General features: G+C 38.4%; 1 protein-coding gene across 2 annotated transcripts; it reads right to left on the bottom strand.

The window, feature by feature from the left end:
• Positions 1 to 547: 547 nt before the first annotated feature.
• Positions 548 to 7,498, bottom strand: LOC115745335 (protein PTST, chloroplastic). 2 transcript variants are annotated; one of them, XM_048284512.1, is made up of 9 exons: positions 7,326 to 7,498; positions 6,545 to 6,575; positions 5,781 to 5,915; positions 4,863 to 4,952; positions 3,379 to 3,447; positions 2,097 to 2,202; positions 1,605 to 1,693; positions 1,043 to 1,155; positions 548 to 960 (listed from the first exon to the last, which is right to left on the bottom strand). In XM_048284512.1, exons 1-9 carry the CDS (start codon positions 7,451 to 7,453, stop codon positions 858 to 860), a joined length of 864 nt encoding a protein of 287 aa, XP_048140469.1. In that variant the 5' UTR covers positions 7,454 to 7,498; the 3' UTR covers positions 548 to 857. The 2 variants fall into 2 exon arrangements, with proteins under 2 accessions (XP_048140469.1, XP_030536690.1); XM_030680830.2 differs by having other exon boundaries at positions 5,781 to 6,087; positions 7,326 to 7,443.
• Between the last annotated feature and the right edge of the window lie 10,875 nt (positions 7,499 to 18,373).

Raw genomic sequence — 18,373 nt, forward strand, 5'->3', positions numbered from 1 at the left:
AGAAAAAATGAGGGAAATTCTCTCAAATCTCACCGTAAAAATTTTAGGTAAGGACAACGGTGACGCTAGCACCATCCATTTATTAATTAGTCCTGACCGAGTTTCATTCATAATGGAGTTGGTCAGTCGGAATGCATCGAGATAATCTCGGATCATGCGGAGAAAGAGACGGTAGCCCCTTGACTTATGCATTCTGTCTATCCAGGCCAGGGTCAACACCTTTAACCCTCTTCCCCATGGAAAATATTTGAAGCATGGAACGTGCAATTCTTGCTTTGCTAGCACGCGTTGCAGAGTCAAAGGAACTAATTTGCCGCCCCCAACAATAAAAAAGGAAAAGGAGAAGAGGGTCCTATCACACCTTTCGTGTCCAAGCGAGCATCGCCTGGAAATGGAGTTTTTCTTATAGTGAAGATTGCTACCAGGCACAACTAGTACCGAGTCTCTCTCTCTCTCTCTCTCTCTCTCTCTCTCTCTCTCCAGGTTTTTTATCCCGCAGATAATATTCTTGATAATGTTAATATAACTGAAGGAGTAGGGCAGAGTATACAGCTGAAAACACAGATTTATACACATCGAAGGCCATAAGAGGTCAGAAAATAGTTGTGTCCATTACAGACAGATGAACGGCCCGGCACTATGGAAAACAACGGGCTCCGAAACTGGTTACAGTAACAGACATGGTATTGCTCCTCTCTTTTTGCCTTTCGATTTGTCAGGAGCTGCTGCTCCAGTCAGTTCCAGTTCGCATTTCACACTGTGAAGGACTACTTTGCAAGTCTCAAGGATAGCAGAACATAAAGCGCTAAGCTTAGCAGTCCCATGTTTCAAAATGCCTGAAATTTGCATTCCCCAAGCTATAAAACTATTAGCAAGTTATTTTTGGTTATCCCCTCGCCAACGGTTGGAAATTCTGGAGATATATGCCATTCCCCGTCCACCAAGAACTTGATCTCATACCTCCATCATGGAATTTGAGATGAACTGTTAGGAAGAGAAACCAATAACATAAAAAGAGAAAAAAAGAGAGGACATTGTATACCTTCCAGGTCGAAGCATCAAGGTTGTAGAGAACTTTGTGAAGGAACCTGTGTATTCTGGAGACAAATGCTCTCCTTGACTCCAACCATCAAATGTGCCCATCACTTGCACACTCTGTAACATGATAAAATTTTCTTTGTGAAGCCCTTTTTGGTCTTTCGGTTTTTGTCTTTGTGGTGGTTTTATTCATGTACTTATATAAGGTGGGGGGAGGAGGGTTATTTTTACTTATACTGGTAAACTGAAATGACCCGACCATTTGGCTTGAAGTGTAACCACATACCTACCTCATTCCACAATAAGAATCAATTAAACAGGATCAACAGCTTCTGAACAATTGTAAGATTGTGCCTTGTTGCAATGCTCATCAGTTGTACACAAACTGTATGTATCCTTCGCCATTAGGTATGAGTTAACCTTTTGATCCAATCTCGATAGTCTGAAATTCTAGTTTTGCTGGGTATGGTAGTAAAAAAAAACACGGCATATCCATTGGATCCTTACCCCTACTTCAACAAAAAGATCCTAAACTATATACTCGTCGAGGGAATGAGTGTGCGTACCTCAGCCATACCATACCAAAACAGAGGGACTTCCTTGGACCGTGCAGCATCAACATCCTTCGTCTTTTCTTTCAGCTTTTCATAAATTGCTTCAAGGGAGAAAAACGAGAGCTAAAATCATAAAGGTGCTGAACCTTAACCCGTCACTTGCTCAGTAAACACCTAGGTAGCACACAAATCAGCAAAGAGTTTCCTACAAAGCAGGCAATTAGACCAAAGAAGCCACAAGAATGTTTTGACGAGTTAAGGATCTGCTCCCCCAAGGGCCTATTCAAATTAGACTCTCAACTTTAGTTTTAACCCCGATATCTTTGGAATAATCATATGTACTGTAACTCTCAGGATCTTTAAAATATAGCTGGAGATCATCATACAGGACCAAGGGGGAGTGATAGATATGATGTTGATGTATCCCATCCAGCTTAATGCAAAAATCAATGACGTTGATGCAACCCATCCAGCTCAGTAGAAAAAATCATATACTACCAGTACCTTCTAACCGTGAAAGAAGGTGAGACTGGATGTACTTCCCATTAATCTTTCTTGTCCCCACAGGAATTTCTGATTTAGCAATTTCTTCTGCTAGCGCAACCAAAGCCTGTTAACGGGGCAACAACCGCATCAGTTCAAAAAAATTACACAGCACAACACTGACCGACTCTAGGAAATATGAACAGAAAAGGGCGTCCCAATGCACAAGGCTCCCTGCATTATGGGGATCAGGGAAGGAATTGATGTATGCAGCCTTACCACTGAATTTAAACAGGATGTTTCCGTGTTAAATTTATTTTCTAGCATTTTTGACATAATGTCGCAGACAAAAAAATGTGATAAGGCTGTCGTTGGCCAAAAGTAAGCTCTTTAAAACTAACATTAGTTTGCTTGATCGAACTAGCACTAATACTGGTGCCAGATTTAGGATAAAAAGATCTGCTAAAACTACTTTTATGGCACCAACTAACTAGATTTAAGGTCGAAATTCATAGTTTAATTGACACAGAGAATAATGAGTAGGACAAGCCCAGTACATGACATTCACAAGAGCTTGATTAGGAGTTCTTGAACAACCTCTCTTTCTTCCAAAACTGAAGGTTATGCAAAATTTGAAAATCCATCTAGATTGTTTTTCTTTATGCAGATTGTTTTCTAGACAACCCTGTTCATTGAACACCAAAATGATGCCCCAGTTGTGTCAACCTAGCTGTTCTTGAACACAGAGAGAAATCATTCAACCATAGCTGTTCTTGCAAACACATGCTAAATTAATGGAACTGTTTAGCATATCATTGAAAGAAAAACTCACATTAAAACCCGTCAAACTCATTCTCAAATTAACTGAAAGCATTCTTTTCCGATAAGTCCTTGCACAAAATAGGATAGCTGGCACCAATATATTTTACGTAATTCTAAGGCACCCCCCATTTTAAAATTGACCATAAATGCATCTGCAAGTGATTGCTCACACTCCAAGTAAATCAAGTTTGTTGATCACCAATGTAGACTCCATTATATTAAAAATCAATTGAACCATAACATCAGTCCCACTTTATTTAGATTGGAAAGATCTTAATTAACACAATGTCTGCATTTGTAATATTTTCTGAAGTCATTTTCCATCGTATCCAATCCCCATATCTTAACTCACCTTACCATCCAACCCCCAGATATTAACTTGCCTTACAACTGTAGGCAATCTGCTTCCTATGCCCATAATATCTCTCTCAAGAAGGATGACATAATAAATTACTGGACAGAGTTATTTTTTAAGACAAACCTGTACTTCTAGTTCCATAACTGCCAGTTCACTTTTGAAGGTAACCAGTGCATCTTCCTTCACATGCAGCTGACACGTGGAAGATAGAGAACGTAAGTAACAAGGCTATCCTACTGAAAATTGTCAGAAATCAGATTCCTTGAAAACTACACTTAACAGTTACTAAATAGAAGCTTTTCCTGCAAATAAAAATCATTATGAGTTGGAAGTTCCATAGAATTTCTCTTTGAATAAAGAGGAAAGAAATCCTGAAACATACGGTCACCTTAAAGGCTGGTAATACAAGCAGTCATAATTACCAGACACTCATAAGAGCAATAGGTCAGTAAAAGCAATAGTAGATTCCGCCACAGAAGTTCCACTCATAAGGTGACTTGCTGATGACATATTATAAACTCATCAAATGACAAGTACAGAGCGGAAATTAAAGCATCGTTACTTCCATAGTGTATATTCAGAACCATCAGTCACAGAGCATTTTTTATTGATTTTAAGTATCTCGTTACATTCCAATCTCCGTTTGAGCGCAGAAACTCATGATCATCATTCAAGTTTTGGCTAGCCAATGGCCTCACATCTTGCAAAACAGTGGACTAGCAAAAGACTGTTAGAAAACTACGAGAACGTCTCCAGTGTAGGGTTTACTGGCATCCAGAGATGTGTCAAGTCGTCCACTGCCTCGATCAACTGGTTTCTTTAGCCTTTCTCCATAAGTTTTCTTTCTAAGTTGTCAAATTTTGTTCAACCCAAACGTCAAGAAGGCGAAGAAAATCAAAATTCTGAGAACTTGGGATGAGTCTATCAGCCAAGTTCTCGCATTTCCTTTCCTTGCAGAAGAAGCTCACTATACTTACAAAGAAAAAGTAACATTTTTAATATACTCCACCCTAATATGCTGTTACATTCCCAAGAAGTCTCTTGAACGGGGTAATAAAGCAGAACAAAGCAACTCTGTTTATAGATGATTCAGTCTAATTTTCAGTGCTTCTGCAGTCTTCTACGTTTACTGGAAGCATAACTGTTTTCTGCTCTGTGTATACCACTGTATGAGAACTTGAAGTGCTCTTATAAGAAAACTTTGTCAAATATCAAGTGTGTATGCGTAAATCAAAGCAGGAATTAACTACATTGCATTAATAATTTTTTTAAACATAGTTTCTGAATTGATAGAAGTTTGTGAGAGAGAGAACAAATCCAAATGTAGTATATTCCAACATTGGGAAGTTCAAGTGTCCTAGGACTGTAGCTGGATCTTTCATTGTGCTTATTAAATCTTGACGAATGTATCTAGCATATTAGATGACAGTCAAGATATAAAGAGACCAACAGTACCTTTAAATAGTACAACATCCCACAAGATGAGAGGAATTAAAAATAATGTGTAACGCATAATCATTAGTCGATGAATCATATGAACAGATGTAAGAGAATTCAATCATGATTCATTATGCTCGAAGAGACATGTTAGGGCATAAGATATAAACCTGCCGTTTGACGAAGCGGTTTTGTTGATTGGCCTCACTAAGTTTTCTGATAAGTCTTGCTCTTTCTGTGTCAGCAAGCAGTGTTTTTAACTGTTCAACAACGTTAAAATAAATGAGAGATAATTCTGAGCTTTATTAATGGGAAACTGTCAGAGACAACAACTAAGTTAAATAGGCCGAAATCAATTGTATTTGCATTAGTTAAACATGAACATAAAAGGACAAAACCCCAAAACTCCAATTCGAAGTACATGGGTGTCACATTGATTCACATATAGTTTTCTCATAATTTTGCTTTCGCTGAAGCATAACCAAACATGCCCTCAACTTTTGTAGCTCACTTGTAGCTTATCTGTTGTTTTTGGAGGGTATATATCGTCACATTGATTCACATATAGTTTTCTCAAAATTTTACTTTCACTGAAGCATAACCAAACATGCCCTCAACTTTTGTAGCTCACTTGTTGCTTATCTGTTGTTTTTGGAGGGTATATATATAGTCACATTGATTCACATATAGTTTTCTCACAATTTTGCTTTCGCTGAAGCATAACCAAACATGCCCTCAACTTTTGTAGCTCACTTGTTGCTTATCAGTTGTTTTTGAAGGGGGAATGGGATTGCGCAAGGGGGAATAGATAGATATTTCAAAATACCCAAAAATTATGAGAAAACTATATGTGAATCAATGTGTCGAGATTTCTATGTTGTGAAAGTTTCAGGTGTTATGGGATAGTCAAAAGTCAAAGTGCGTTTATCGAAAGATATGGGTTAAGCAAAAAGTGAAAAGTAAAAGCCTATCCAGACACGCCCTGAAGCAATACTCCGCATTTACAACCGTACCTTGCTTGAGAATGAAATAGTAGTAAAGAGAAACAAAGTTAACTACGAGCACAAATCAAAAGAGTGGAAGCTCACCTCTTCATTACTCAATGGTTTGGAAAGAAGGTTCTCTGGGGAGTCTTCAGGAGAATCCTCTTCATTAACAAAATCATCACCTGACTGAGATGGAAACGATTCATCTACGCTAACAGGAATTGAAAAGGCCCTCCACTGCTTAAGGTGTTTGTCGCACATCTTAAGAGAAGATTCAGGATAATATGATGTACTCTGATTGAGCATTTGATAAATAGAGGTCACGGTATGCCAAGTTCTCTTAGTAGACTCCCAATGAGACGTTCTTGCTTTTGATGAAAGCTGGAACACTTGTTTGTCGAGACAACCTCTGTTTTTTTTTTTTTTTTTCAAAGAGCAGAAAATAGTAAAGATTTTGCTATGAACCATTCACCGAACAAACTAGTATTCACAGCACCTTATTTACATAAACAGATTATCCTTGTCATACTGGGCAATGAAAACCAGACCTTGTTACTAAGTTTTATTCTTTTATGTTTTTCATAAACCAGACAATATGACATCACCTAAAGGAAATTAAACATAGCAGGTTTGTCTTTAGTGAAGTGTCCACAGGGATTATCTAATGCCATCCTGTCCCTATGTAGTATAATCATTTTTAGTTGCATTTTAAAACCCCAAAGGACTCACCATAATTTCTAAACAATTAGGACCTTATGCGAAAGTTTAGTCCCATCATGGACATCTTTTAAGTACATGAAAAACCAAGATAATATCAAATAAAATATACTCCTTGACTTCTTCTGATGCATGTGCAGCATGTATACCTTGCAATGCTCATCTCCATTGAACCCACCCCTGCCACACAAATTAGGGTTAGGAGCCTCATTTCCGCCGACTCATAACTATTGACACTCGACAATGAGAATGCAAAACCACCTTATATGGTTCTCGAACAACAGTCATACATGTATAACAATCGCTGAAGATTTTTGTGACTGGCTGCATCTGCAACAAAATTTATGTTTTGACGGGACCAAATACAAAACAACACTTGACAATAGAGGTGGTTTGTCACTTGAAGCACGATGCCCAAACTCAATGTGTGAGCAATAACATTTTTCCCAGTTCCATTGAAAAAACACTACAAGATTTGAGAATGTAATATCGAATCTGCAGAGTTACCAAACATAGGAGACCAGAGAGCTTTTACACCTCAAGAGTCGATGACTCTATTACCTTTATAATAATCCAGTGCAAATCCAAGTAAAGTTTGCCCACGAGGATTGTAAGTTGTCATCTTGTGTAGGTTGAAAATAAACTCTTTTCCAAAAATTGGAATGCAAATGAACACATGCACATTATCTATCAGCTTTCCTTCTCCATTTGGAGTTACCCACTACCTAAGAAGCAAGAATCAATTTAAAAGTTTAATCCTTTTGCACCGGTCAGGCATTTTGTCAAACATGAGATGCCACCTGCTTGAAAATCAAGAAATGTCTAGCCCCTGGGAATGCAGAGTGAAGCTACTGACAAACAGTGCACGCTCGATGTAAATCGAATGCACTAGCATTAAGATGAATCGAGGTTTAAGTCTTAAACACTTACCCAGAATTCGCCTTCGAGAGAGCTTCTACTCTCGGCTCTCGCAGAAGAGCTTCTTTGTGGAACTGAAGCTTTTCAGCGGACAATACCAGTGCGTGGCAGAAATATAGTGAACCGTGAGCGAATTCCATCTGCTTGGCTGATGTCGGGCCACGTGGCAAGTATGACTTTGCAGTGGGGAACTCGATTCCGCACGTGACGGAAATTGTTTTCGTGATGAAGCAAAATAGTTTCAAGGGTCAAGTTGCGGTGTAACAAAACTATGGGGATCTCATAGTTTTCACGGTTTAATTTCTAGTCCTTGTTGTGCTCAACCAAGATGTTTTTTTGAAGCCGTTGCCATTATATTTGAATATGAGGTAATTTAGATATTTTGCTCGAATTATTAATACCTCATATTTAGGGATATGTTTTATCCTAACTAATTACTAATGTACAATTTCACATAAGGATTTAGATTCGAAAGTTCACTAAGTTTTCAATCATTGTCTAAGGATCCTCATTTGAAATGATCATTAATATAATTATTTAGGTAAAATTGAGTTCTTTAAAGGTCACTAAAACTCTCTAGAACTCCCCATTCAAACATATAATACTACTAAAGCATTATAAAACAGAAATTTATATTTCACTCACAAACAAATATTTCATAAAATGTTCACAACCAACAACAGTAGAAAGTATTCACAGACTCACAAACTAACTTCAACAACAACATGATTAAGATATTCACAAACCTAGAAACTAAAGGAATTGAAACAAAGCATCAATTTTCTCTCCAGTAATGTTTTCTAATAATAGGAAATGACTCCACAAACTCGTCAAAGCCAGGAAAATCATTGAGTTTACAAGGCGCCCTTATCAAAGCTTTCAAGGTCCCACTCGCTCTACGTCAAGACGCATTTTACCTCTGTCAAGACCCACTCACAGCCACGGTCAACGTCTTTTGTATCCCCATGCTCACATGCTCATTTAGGTATCTAATCGCAAGACTCTTGTAAGAATGGGGGTTGGCATCCCATAAACCATCGATGGCCACATGTCACTCCATGGGAAGAGTGGTTCTCGGCGCTATGACCCTCATGTCATTGCGCATTATGTAACCATTCCATATGATTTCTGAATCTTTTTATTGACATTCTTTATATGTGACATCATGTCATCTTGAGCATCCCAGCGGTAAAGCGCTAAGGCACTCTAAGCGTTACGATTTTTTTCGCTTGTTCATCGGTTTTCACTCTTACGGGGGTTGGCATCATCCAAGGCATTTTTCCTACAACAAATGTGGAAAAAATAAGATTAATCATAATCCATGATGTATAATATGGTAAAATAAATATACTACATTGTAGGAAATTTTGATACAAACACATTGGTACCAAAACCACACCAATCGGAAGATGTACGCTCTCGCACGAACCCCAATAAGATTCTTTTTTTTTTGGAGGGGGTCAATGGTCTACGGTCAAAGTCAACGGTCAACTATCAACTGTCCACAAGGTCGGGCCACGAACCAGGTTGGATTTCGAGTCGAGCTGCCACGTCATCAACCATGTAGCCAGCCACGTCATTGCCACGTCAATAGTGGTTGTAGACGATTCCGGGCATGTGCGATGCACGTAGGTGCATGAGGCCCACGTGCAGACCACTCTACCGATGCGTGCGGCTCCATCCGTCATCCGACAGAGACGTTCCACCCCTCAAAATGCTCATTTGGCCAAGACCGTCTTGATGGTATAATCAAAATGCATTTTTTTTTTATTTTAACAAAAGTTCACGAAATTATGACTTTTTGCTGCGGTCCCCTAGGAGCCTCGCCCTATCATGGCGCTTGTGGCGCATGTGGTGTTGTCCGGCTTCTGACGACGACGGGCAACCACTCCTAGACTTGTATCGACAAGTAGATTCTAACCATATAGACACATTGTAGTTTTTATAGAACCAATTTTCCAAAAAAGCATGAACAATATAACGACGAAAACTAACGAAGAACGCTTCTAATAGCAATGTATGAAACATGGTTCAATCGGTGAGCGTATAATCGGGAAAATAAGTAAACAGGCTCTGATACCAATGAAGAATAATAAATCTTCTATTCTAAACATCAAACGTGCATAAACATGCCCAAAACATTGAAAACTTGAATCACCGATCAAACGATATATCACACAAGGGACGTATCGTATTGTCCACAAATTAGATGTCACATTTGCGGTCTCGAGAGTTTCCTCGATTCAATTGCGGTTCAACAGTATAGAAGGAGAGCGTCATTCTTTCTTAGTGTATATTCTATCTAATCGACGATAGACAGAAGGAAAAGGAGAGGGAGAGACTTACGTCAACCAAAAGACGCAACTTTCTCACATTTCAAAAAATAACCGTAGATAACCGCCTCGACAGTTATCTGCAGTGGGTTAGGTGTGGTTGCCCGCATGGGTGGCACACCATAAGACCCATGTTTTAACAAACACAATGGTAAAAGTGCATTAGAGTTCTACGCATGAGAACATAATGCTAGAGTTGGTATGTGACAAGCATATTTAGATTCTACCGCCAACAACCTTAGTATTGAGGACGACGATGTTGAGAGAGAGTGAGCTGCGTCGGCTTATAAATACTGCAACATAGAAGAATTTATGTAGGAATAGTATTGTGACGCTAAGTGTCCAACTTCGAGCTTGAAGGTCCATTTTGTTTTGAGAAAAATAAATGATTTGGAAAATACATTTCTAAAAATGGTCGCATGTATAGCTTACAATAATATTTCGATGAAAAATATTTTTGTTGTCTACAAAAATGTTTTGGCATTAATTGTTGTCAATAGTGAAAAAGAAAGTTCATTAACTAATTATTTTAAACGATATGAGCGATCATTTTTAGGAAAATATTTTCAATATATTTCATTTCTGTGGAAGAAACGGAGCATGAGTGTGATTTGAATTTGATGCAGAATTTGTTGCCTTCTAAAACTAAGACATATTTGCTTTTGTTTTTGCATATATGCATACGTATAAGTGATTATTTACATCATTGAACAAATTGTGTTTTTAGATATCTGTGAATTCATGCTATCGGTGACATAATTATTGTTATGGGACACTAGCCATGACCTACTCGGCTCCTTGAGCAATTACCCCCATCGAGGGAGATTGAATTGAGACTTCTGTCCGTCTGTCATCAAACCAAGATTAAAAATACATTACTTTACTCTATGAAACATCTCAAACTTGTGGAATAGTTGGCAGTGATCCCACAAAATATCACATGATATTAGAGTATGAGGCCTTGAATTCAAATTCTTCCATGCCCCATTTGCCTCCCCTATTAGATGTTTCTAATTTTTTTTTTTGTGTCAATATGAAGCATTCCATTCATTAAACATCAAAGGATAACATAGGTTACGTGTTTATGAACACAAATGATTGGTGGCACTACAAACCAATTGGGAGGGAGGACTTTCCATTTTGGTGATCCAATCTACTCCTTGGTTTGATTCCCTGGGCTAGGCCATGACTCAACTTTCTAATTGGTCAGTGTATAGTAACTAGAGCATGCAATTATTAAGGAGAACACTTCAAAATAAACATCACAAATAGAAACATATCAAATATGTTGATCTTTAGAGTCAGAAAGAAATAACGACAGAGTGTTTATGGTGTCTCAACCCAAACTAGGGTTATATAATATGTATTTATATGAGCGACTAATTACAATAATAGCATAAATAAACACAATTACAGAAATACCCCAACACATATAATTACATGTTAATACTCCCCCTCAATTCGAAGTAGGTGTAACAACCGAGAGATTGGATCTCAATAGCACATGACACAAACTAGGTAACCCTTTTGTAAATATGTCACTTGGTGATTCGCGGTTGGAACATAGCGAACACATAGATCACCGAAAGCAACCCGCTCTCGAACAAAGTGAAAATCCAACTTAATGTATTTGGTGCGAGCATGAAATACGGGATTGAGAGCCAAATATGTGGCAGAGTGTTGTCACAATAAACTGTAAGAGGAGCGGAAAGTGGGATTTCAAGCTCACGAAGTAAGTGCCGAATCCAATTAGTCTCAATAGCACACCGAGCAACAGCACGATACTTAGCCTCCGTACTAGAACAAGCCGCAGTGGGTTGCTTCTTGGCACTCCATGAAACAAGACTGGTGCCTAGAAATACATAAAAATCAAATGTGGAAAGTCGAGTATCGGAGCAACCAGCTCAATCTGCATCCACATAAGCTGTCAATGAAATGAGAGAACACCGCTCAATGAGTAATCCATGGGTGGATGTGCCAGCTAAATATCGATATATGTGCTTGACAGCTTGCGGATGAGGTAATGCGGGTCGATGCATGAATTGGCTAACTAAGTTTGTAGCAAAACTAATATCGGGTCTAGTCATGGACACATACCGTAAAACATCAACTATCTGTCGATATAGCATTGGAGAAGCAAGAAGCTCACCATCATCAACAGACAATAGAGTCTTCGATACTAAGGGAGTAGATACAGGCTTTACCTTAATAAGGTCAAACTTACGCAAAAGGCTATCAACATACTTGTCTTGAGATAAAAGTGTACCGTTAGATTGGTGATGAGCCTTAATGCAAAGAAAATAGTGAAGTGGTCCAATATCCTTCATAGCAAATTCTTGCGAGAGTCGAGTAATCAAAAACCGTAATAAATAAGGAGTATCATCGGTGACAAGGATATCATCAACATATAGCATAATATATAGATGACACTGAGACGAAGCACATACAAATAACAAGGGATCAGCCTTACTCGCCATGAAACTCAATGAAACCATGAACGTAGAGCTTGCTTGAAACCATAAATGACTTTTTGGAGATGATACACGTGATTCGGATATTCATTATTAGAGAAATCGGGAGGTTGGCTCATGTAAACTTCCTCACAAAGGATGCCATGCAAGTAGGCATTCTTAACATCAAGTTGACGCACGGCCCATCTTGATGAAATAGCAATAGAGAGAACAAGTCGAATTGTAGCGGCTTTAACGACAAGCTTTGAAGCGTTCGATAGTTCCATTGGATTAAATCCAATATTGCATGTTGCTTAAATCCTTGTGCAACTAAATGAGCTTTGAAGCGTTCGATTGTTCCATCAGATTTTTCCTTAATCTTAAAAACTCATTTACAACTGACTAAATTCTTAGAAGGGTTAGGTGGTACAAGATCCCGCGTGTGATTAGTGACCTAGGCATTAAATTCATCTGCTATGGCCACTTTCCAACGTGGTCAAGAATGGCTTTAGAATAGTAAGTCGGTGTCTCTTTATGAAAAGAATTAGAGAGATTAATTTTTTTTTTCGGTTTAGAAATTCCAGATTTAGCACAAGTTTGCATAGGATGAGTGGGAAGAGAAGATACATAAGTGGAGGAGCTAGGTAGAGATGTAGAGAGGATTTGTGAATCTGATGTAGGAGGAATTTGATTAGAAGCAGAGTTAGGTTGGGACATAGTGAGTGGATACAAAAGGAGAGGCGGTGGGGGTTAAAAAGAATTGCAACCAGATTGGGTTGGTTGAGAGGAGGAGAGAGGTATATTAAGAGGTTGGGCTACAAAAGTCGAGAAAGGCGGATAAGGAGCTTGATGCTCAAAGGAGGTAGAATGAAGAATAGATTGATTGGAGGAAACGACAAGTGAATGAATTGAATTGGAAGAATTATTTATAGAACTAAGAGTTGAAAGACTTTGTCAAAAGGAAAAATTCTCCTCATCAAACAAAACATGATGACTGATAAAAACAAGACCACTTGACCAATCAAGGCAACGATAGCCTTTGTGATTCGACACATACCCAGGAAATACACATGGCATAGAGTGAGACGCAAGTTCATAGGAGACACGAGATGGAAGAAAATGATAATAAGCACATCCAAAATTTTGAAAGAACGAATAATCAAACTAGAACCCAAATAGACAATGAAAAAGGAAAATATCTGATAAGACAGGAGTGTGAAGCCGATTAATAGTGTAAACAGCAGCGAGAAGAGCATTGACCCAATATGAAGGAAGCACATGAGCATGGATTAGTAAGATTTGAGACATTTCAACTAAATGTCTGATTTTGCGTTTTGACAGACCATTTTGAGATAGGGTGTTTGGATAAAAAAAACGTTGAATAATACCATTTTCATGTAAATATATTTGGAATGAATTACTTGTATATTCACCTCCCCCATCAGTTTGTAGGAATTTAATTTTGGTATTGCACAAATTTTCGATAAAACAATGGAAACAGTGGAAGTGAGTAGGCACTTCGGATTTATTTTTCATGAAAAAAATCCAAGTGAACCAAGAGTAGTCATCAACGAATAACACAAAATACTTAAAACCAGAATTGGGTAAAATGGGACTCGTCCATACATCAGAATGAATTACAACTAAAGGAAAAGAAGCACGATGACTAACGGACTCAAAAGACAATTGATGAGATTTGTCCACAAGACAGGACTCACATGATACCGGTCTAGAACTAGAATTGCAAATATGACTCAAAACTTGTTTATTTGGATTGACCAAGATGAGCATGTCAACGAGTGAGTGAAGCAAAAGAAGACAAGATAGGATGCAAGTAAGATGACACCAAGGAATTGAAAATCAGATAAAGACTATTAGAAAAATCAGATTGGAGGAAAGCTTTCCCAATTCATTGGTCCTTCAAAGAAAAGGATGAACCATTAAAATTAATAACACAAGAATTTTTACGGCAAAGTTAAGTGATAGAGAGAAGATCATGAGAAAAATTAGGGACATGATAGACAGATGATAATTGCAAAGATCGAGAATAAGTATGTAAAAAAGACTTTACCGATTTGCTTAATAGGCAATAAACGACCATCACCAACTAAAATTTTTGTCGAATCATAAAAGGGTCTAGGATTTGGAATTTTAATGACGTCACTAGTCATGTATGCCGACGCTTCCTTGTTAAGATACCTCATTGGATCGGAGGTCTCACCTATCGAGAGAGACGAGAAAGAGTATGATGGATTAGTTGTAGTGAAGGCATGGTTAAATCTTTGCCGACATTGTAAAGTAGTGTGCTTGGCTCCGTTACGGATCCGACAAGAAAGATGAGGCCAAGGTCCAATAATGCCTCTACGGGTGAATGGGAGAACATAGGGTCTCGAACTACCACGAGACCTACTAGAGGAAGGGGAGGACCGATCAGCATAAGCCGATTGTAAATTAAATCTATCATTGGAGGCTTTCTAAACCGATTGATCATGCGAGAACCGTCTACCTTGTCCTCGACCGGATCTTCGGCCCCTAAAATTACGTCCACCACGACTCCCTCGAAACGGTGGATTGGGTGAAGTGGCATGACCAATCAAAGCATGATGAATATCATATGAAGATGAAGCATTCAATTTTCGTGAGAAATCATTCTTTTTGTATGAGAAGGCGTGACCGCAGATCGCTGAAGGAAAGAATAGTAGGGCCATTGGTGGCCATTGGTGACCATCGTGACAAAATGATCATACTCTGATGGGAGCCCATTGAGGACTTGAATTACCAAATCCTTATCGGAGAATGAGCAATTGATTGCGGTGAGAGACTCCGCAATTGACTTGGGATGCTGAAGAATCATACATTGATTGATGGGGTTTCTTAATGGAATTTTGAAAATCAAGCTTTAATCCAATTTCCTTGGCCGTGTATCGATCAATAAAGCGTCACCCTAGAGCGAGCCAAATCTCCCGAGATGTCTAAAGATCGTGAATTTAACAGAAAATCTCAATTGTGAGGGTTGAGTTAATCAAGCTGCGAATGCATTGATCCGTCTTGACCCAAATGGAATAAGAGGGATTGGCCACCACAATACCGTTCTGATAATTGATAAGCCTCTGCGGACACGGAAATTGGATCAATAGCAGAGATTGGAGCAAGAGCTGAGATTGGAGCAATAGAGAAAAGAGAAGAAGAGGTGAAATTGGGCGATACATTATTGAGAGATGATGGGAAATTGGGATTAATAGAAAGAGAAAATGATGGACAAAGAAATGTTGATGTTTCGCAGACATTGTTGAGACAGTAATTGGAGCAAAGGAAGTGTTGATTTGGGGCAAAGATTTTGAAGAACGTGATGCGTTTTCATGCTCTAATACCGTGTTGATGTTTAAAGTCAGAGAGAAATAATGACAGAGTGTTTATGGTGGCTTAATCCAAACTAAGATTGTATAATATGTATTTATATCAGCGATTCATTACAATAAGGGTATAAATAAATACAATTATAGAAATATCCCAATATACATATAATTACACGTTAATAAAATATACATGTCAATCCCGCGAAAGTCATCAGAAGCATAATCCAAGTACATACTGACTAATGGATGCATCCAATCCTTATTGATCAACGAGGCCGTTTTCTTGTGTGTATAGGCGTGATTACGTTAATGTGGGCAAGTGTTCGAGAAAAATGTCCATTTAGATTCAATAATATGGCAAAATCAAGATTCATACATAATGACAAGACGACACGATAAGGACATGGCAAGTTTGGTATTTTAGACCGCGATGACATAGCAATGATCCCATATAGCATCAGACAATATTTACGTAATTCAAATACAATGAGTAAATGACACAGCATAATGACGAGAAAAAAGCTTAAATGTACGTTAATTATTAAACCATCCCTTCATTTAATAGCTTAAGCTTTTAGAACAGTTGGTGACAATCCTACAAAATCTCACATAGTATTAGAGTAGGAGGTCTTAAGATCAAACCTTTTGAGGCCTCATTTATCTCCCAAATTAAATATTCCACATCTAGAGTACTAGGCAAAATGTTCAAACTAAACGTCTAACAGCTTAAATTTAAATACTATATGTTCTATGTGATACCCGAAGTTTAGAGCGAGCCCATGCAATGCCAGTCTGGCGAACATAACCAGAGAATGCAATTACTAAGGAGGACACTTCAAACTAAGCATCATAAATTGAAACACATCAGTAGATATGTCAACCCCACGATAATCGTCAAAGGCATAATCCAAGCACTTAATAACGAATGGATGCATCCAATGCTTAGTCACTCGAAACGAAATGACTCGATGAAAAGGGCATATGTGAAGGAACTGGTCAAATGAAACCTATAGATCTTTCCGGGGACTAGATACGCATCGGATGGATTAGCATCCCACAACACCCTTTTTGTACCGTTCCCTTAAGTCCTAAATCACATGTGATTTAATTTCGTACGCATGCGTGATATGTTGTTTTAGGATTACAAAATATGACCAAACCATTTATTTAATGTTGTTATGAAAGGCCACGAATGTGGCACGCTCAATAATCGTCTAATCGAAATCAAAAACACCTCATTAGAGATGAGAGGAATGGTGTGCACCTTATTTAGAATCCGTCGAAAAGTTGATGCGGAATGGCGACGAATCGGAACTCAAATGCTTCACTTTCTGAGCAAGGGAAAGATGCTCTGGATTCATGCTAGAATAATTGGCTTTGGTAGGATTGATATCCTCGCTGGCTGAATGAGACAACCACCATCATAACGAAAAGGTACTTTCTGAATTTCTGCATTAGAGGGCTAAAGGAGAGACTTGAGCCTATTTATAGAGTTTCCGACCGTAGGTCCCTCTCACTGTGGGCCGGGCCAAACTCGACCCACACTAATCCAGTTCATATTAAACCGATTAAGGATCTTTATATCTCATCTTATCGGACCAACCCATAAAACGGTAAATGTCAATTTCAATTAATGTAAGTCCAAGTAAAAAAACTCTTACACATTACCGAACAATGACATCATTTTGTTGTTTCGTGTCCGGAAGGTAGAGATTACACATTGAGAAGAGGACATGACAAAAAACATGTCGCGTATTTCAAACCGCGATGACACGGCAATAACCACATGGAGCATCACACGATAATTACATCCGGCATGACATCACTATAAAGTAAAGATAAGCTTCCATGTATGCCCCCATCAAAACCATACGCAGTATCTGGTCTGGTTATTTCCTAGTCAAATGTCAATAACTGGTATGATGGCAAATACAACTTTTTGTGGGGGTTAAGGTAGAGTAACCATGGTTTGTTTTTTTTGGTCAAAAGAGTAACCATGGTTAAGCACTCCCACGTTGACTGAAGAAGAAGAATATCAGGGGAAAACTCGGAGCATACCATTTCGTGATAAAAAGATCTGCAAGGGCAAAGGACTTTTGAAATGTGGAGTTCCCACTCGGAGGGGGACAGCTTCCAGAATGTTTGGCCTTTCTCTTTTCGGTTTCCATTAACCTGCCTGGACTTTTTCATGTTATAATAATGTGATACATAGATTGACTTAGGTTAAAAAAAAAAATGTTTCTAAAGGAGATGAGGAAGTCAACAGGCATGCGGCCTCATTGGTAAAGTAATTTAAGGGATGGGGACCATAATATCATAGATACAGAATTCGAGTCCCAAGCTTTGTAAAGAAATAGAGCAAAAGTAAAAAATATAAGAGAGATACGTGGATCCAGATATGTTTTCACTGTTTCATTTCCTACTCATTCAAACAACACCTAACTTTTCCTCTTCACATTTCCTTTCTTCACTTTCATTGTTCTTTTCACCTCATTGTCCTCATCCACGTAAAAATCCTTCAAAAAAAGAAAAGAAAAAGAAATAGATAGAGCCCAAACAAATTGGAACCTTAATTCTTTTTCATAATTCAGGGGGCATGATTGGAATGACTTGACTACTTGAAGATTTAATGAACACTCTGCAACAAAGTGCACAAGTTGGTTAACTCCAAGCACTTGACCTTTTCATTTGAACGAGACCCAAAACTGATTGCACGAAATTGATAAGATTTGATATGGGTGACCTCTAATTCCCGAGTGCCAAACTCTTACGTTGAACCAACTTTGCCTATGTTAAAGCTTTCGATGCGTTAATTTGGCCAACTACAAATTGGACTCGTTCAATTACACAACTTTTGCACTTATAGGGGATGAGCAACAATTAACAAGGATACTATGTGCGCGTGTTTGCGACCCCTCCTT

Source organism: Rhodamnia argentea, chromosome 8 (assembly GCF_020921035.1).
Source record: "Rhodamnia argentea isolate NSW1041297 chromosome 8, ASM2092103v1, whole genome shotgun sequence".
Taxonomy (NCBI): Eukaryota; Viridiplantae; Streptophyta; class Magnoliopsida; order Myrtales; family Myrtaceae; genus Rhodamnia; species Rhodamnia argentea.

Bases quoted from the DNA above. Each gene is read 5' to 3' on its own strand.
- LOC115745335 (XM_030680830.2), bottom strand. From the start codon at position 6,564: ATGGAGATGAGCATTGCAAG. The intron at 3,448-4,862 runs GTTTATATCTTA...TCCACGTGTCAG, and splicing joins ACCGCTTCGTCAAACGGCAG to CTGCATGTGAAGGAAGATGC. The intron at 2,203-3,378 runs GTTTGTCTTAAA...CCCCGTTAACAG, and splicing joins TTATGGAACTAGAAGTACAG to GCTTTGGTTGCGCTAGCAGA.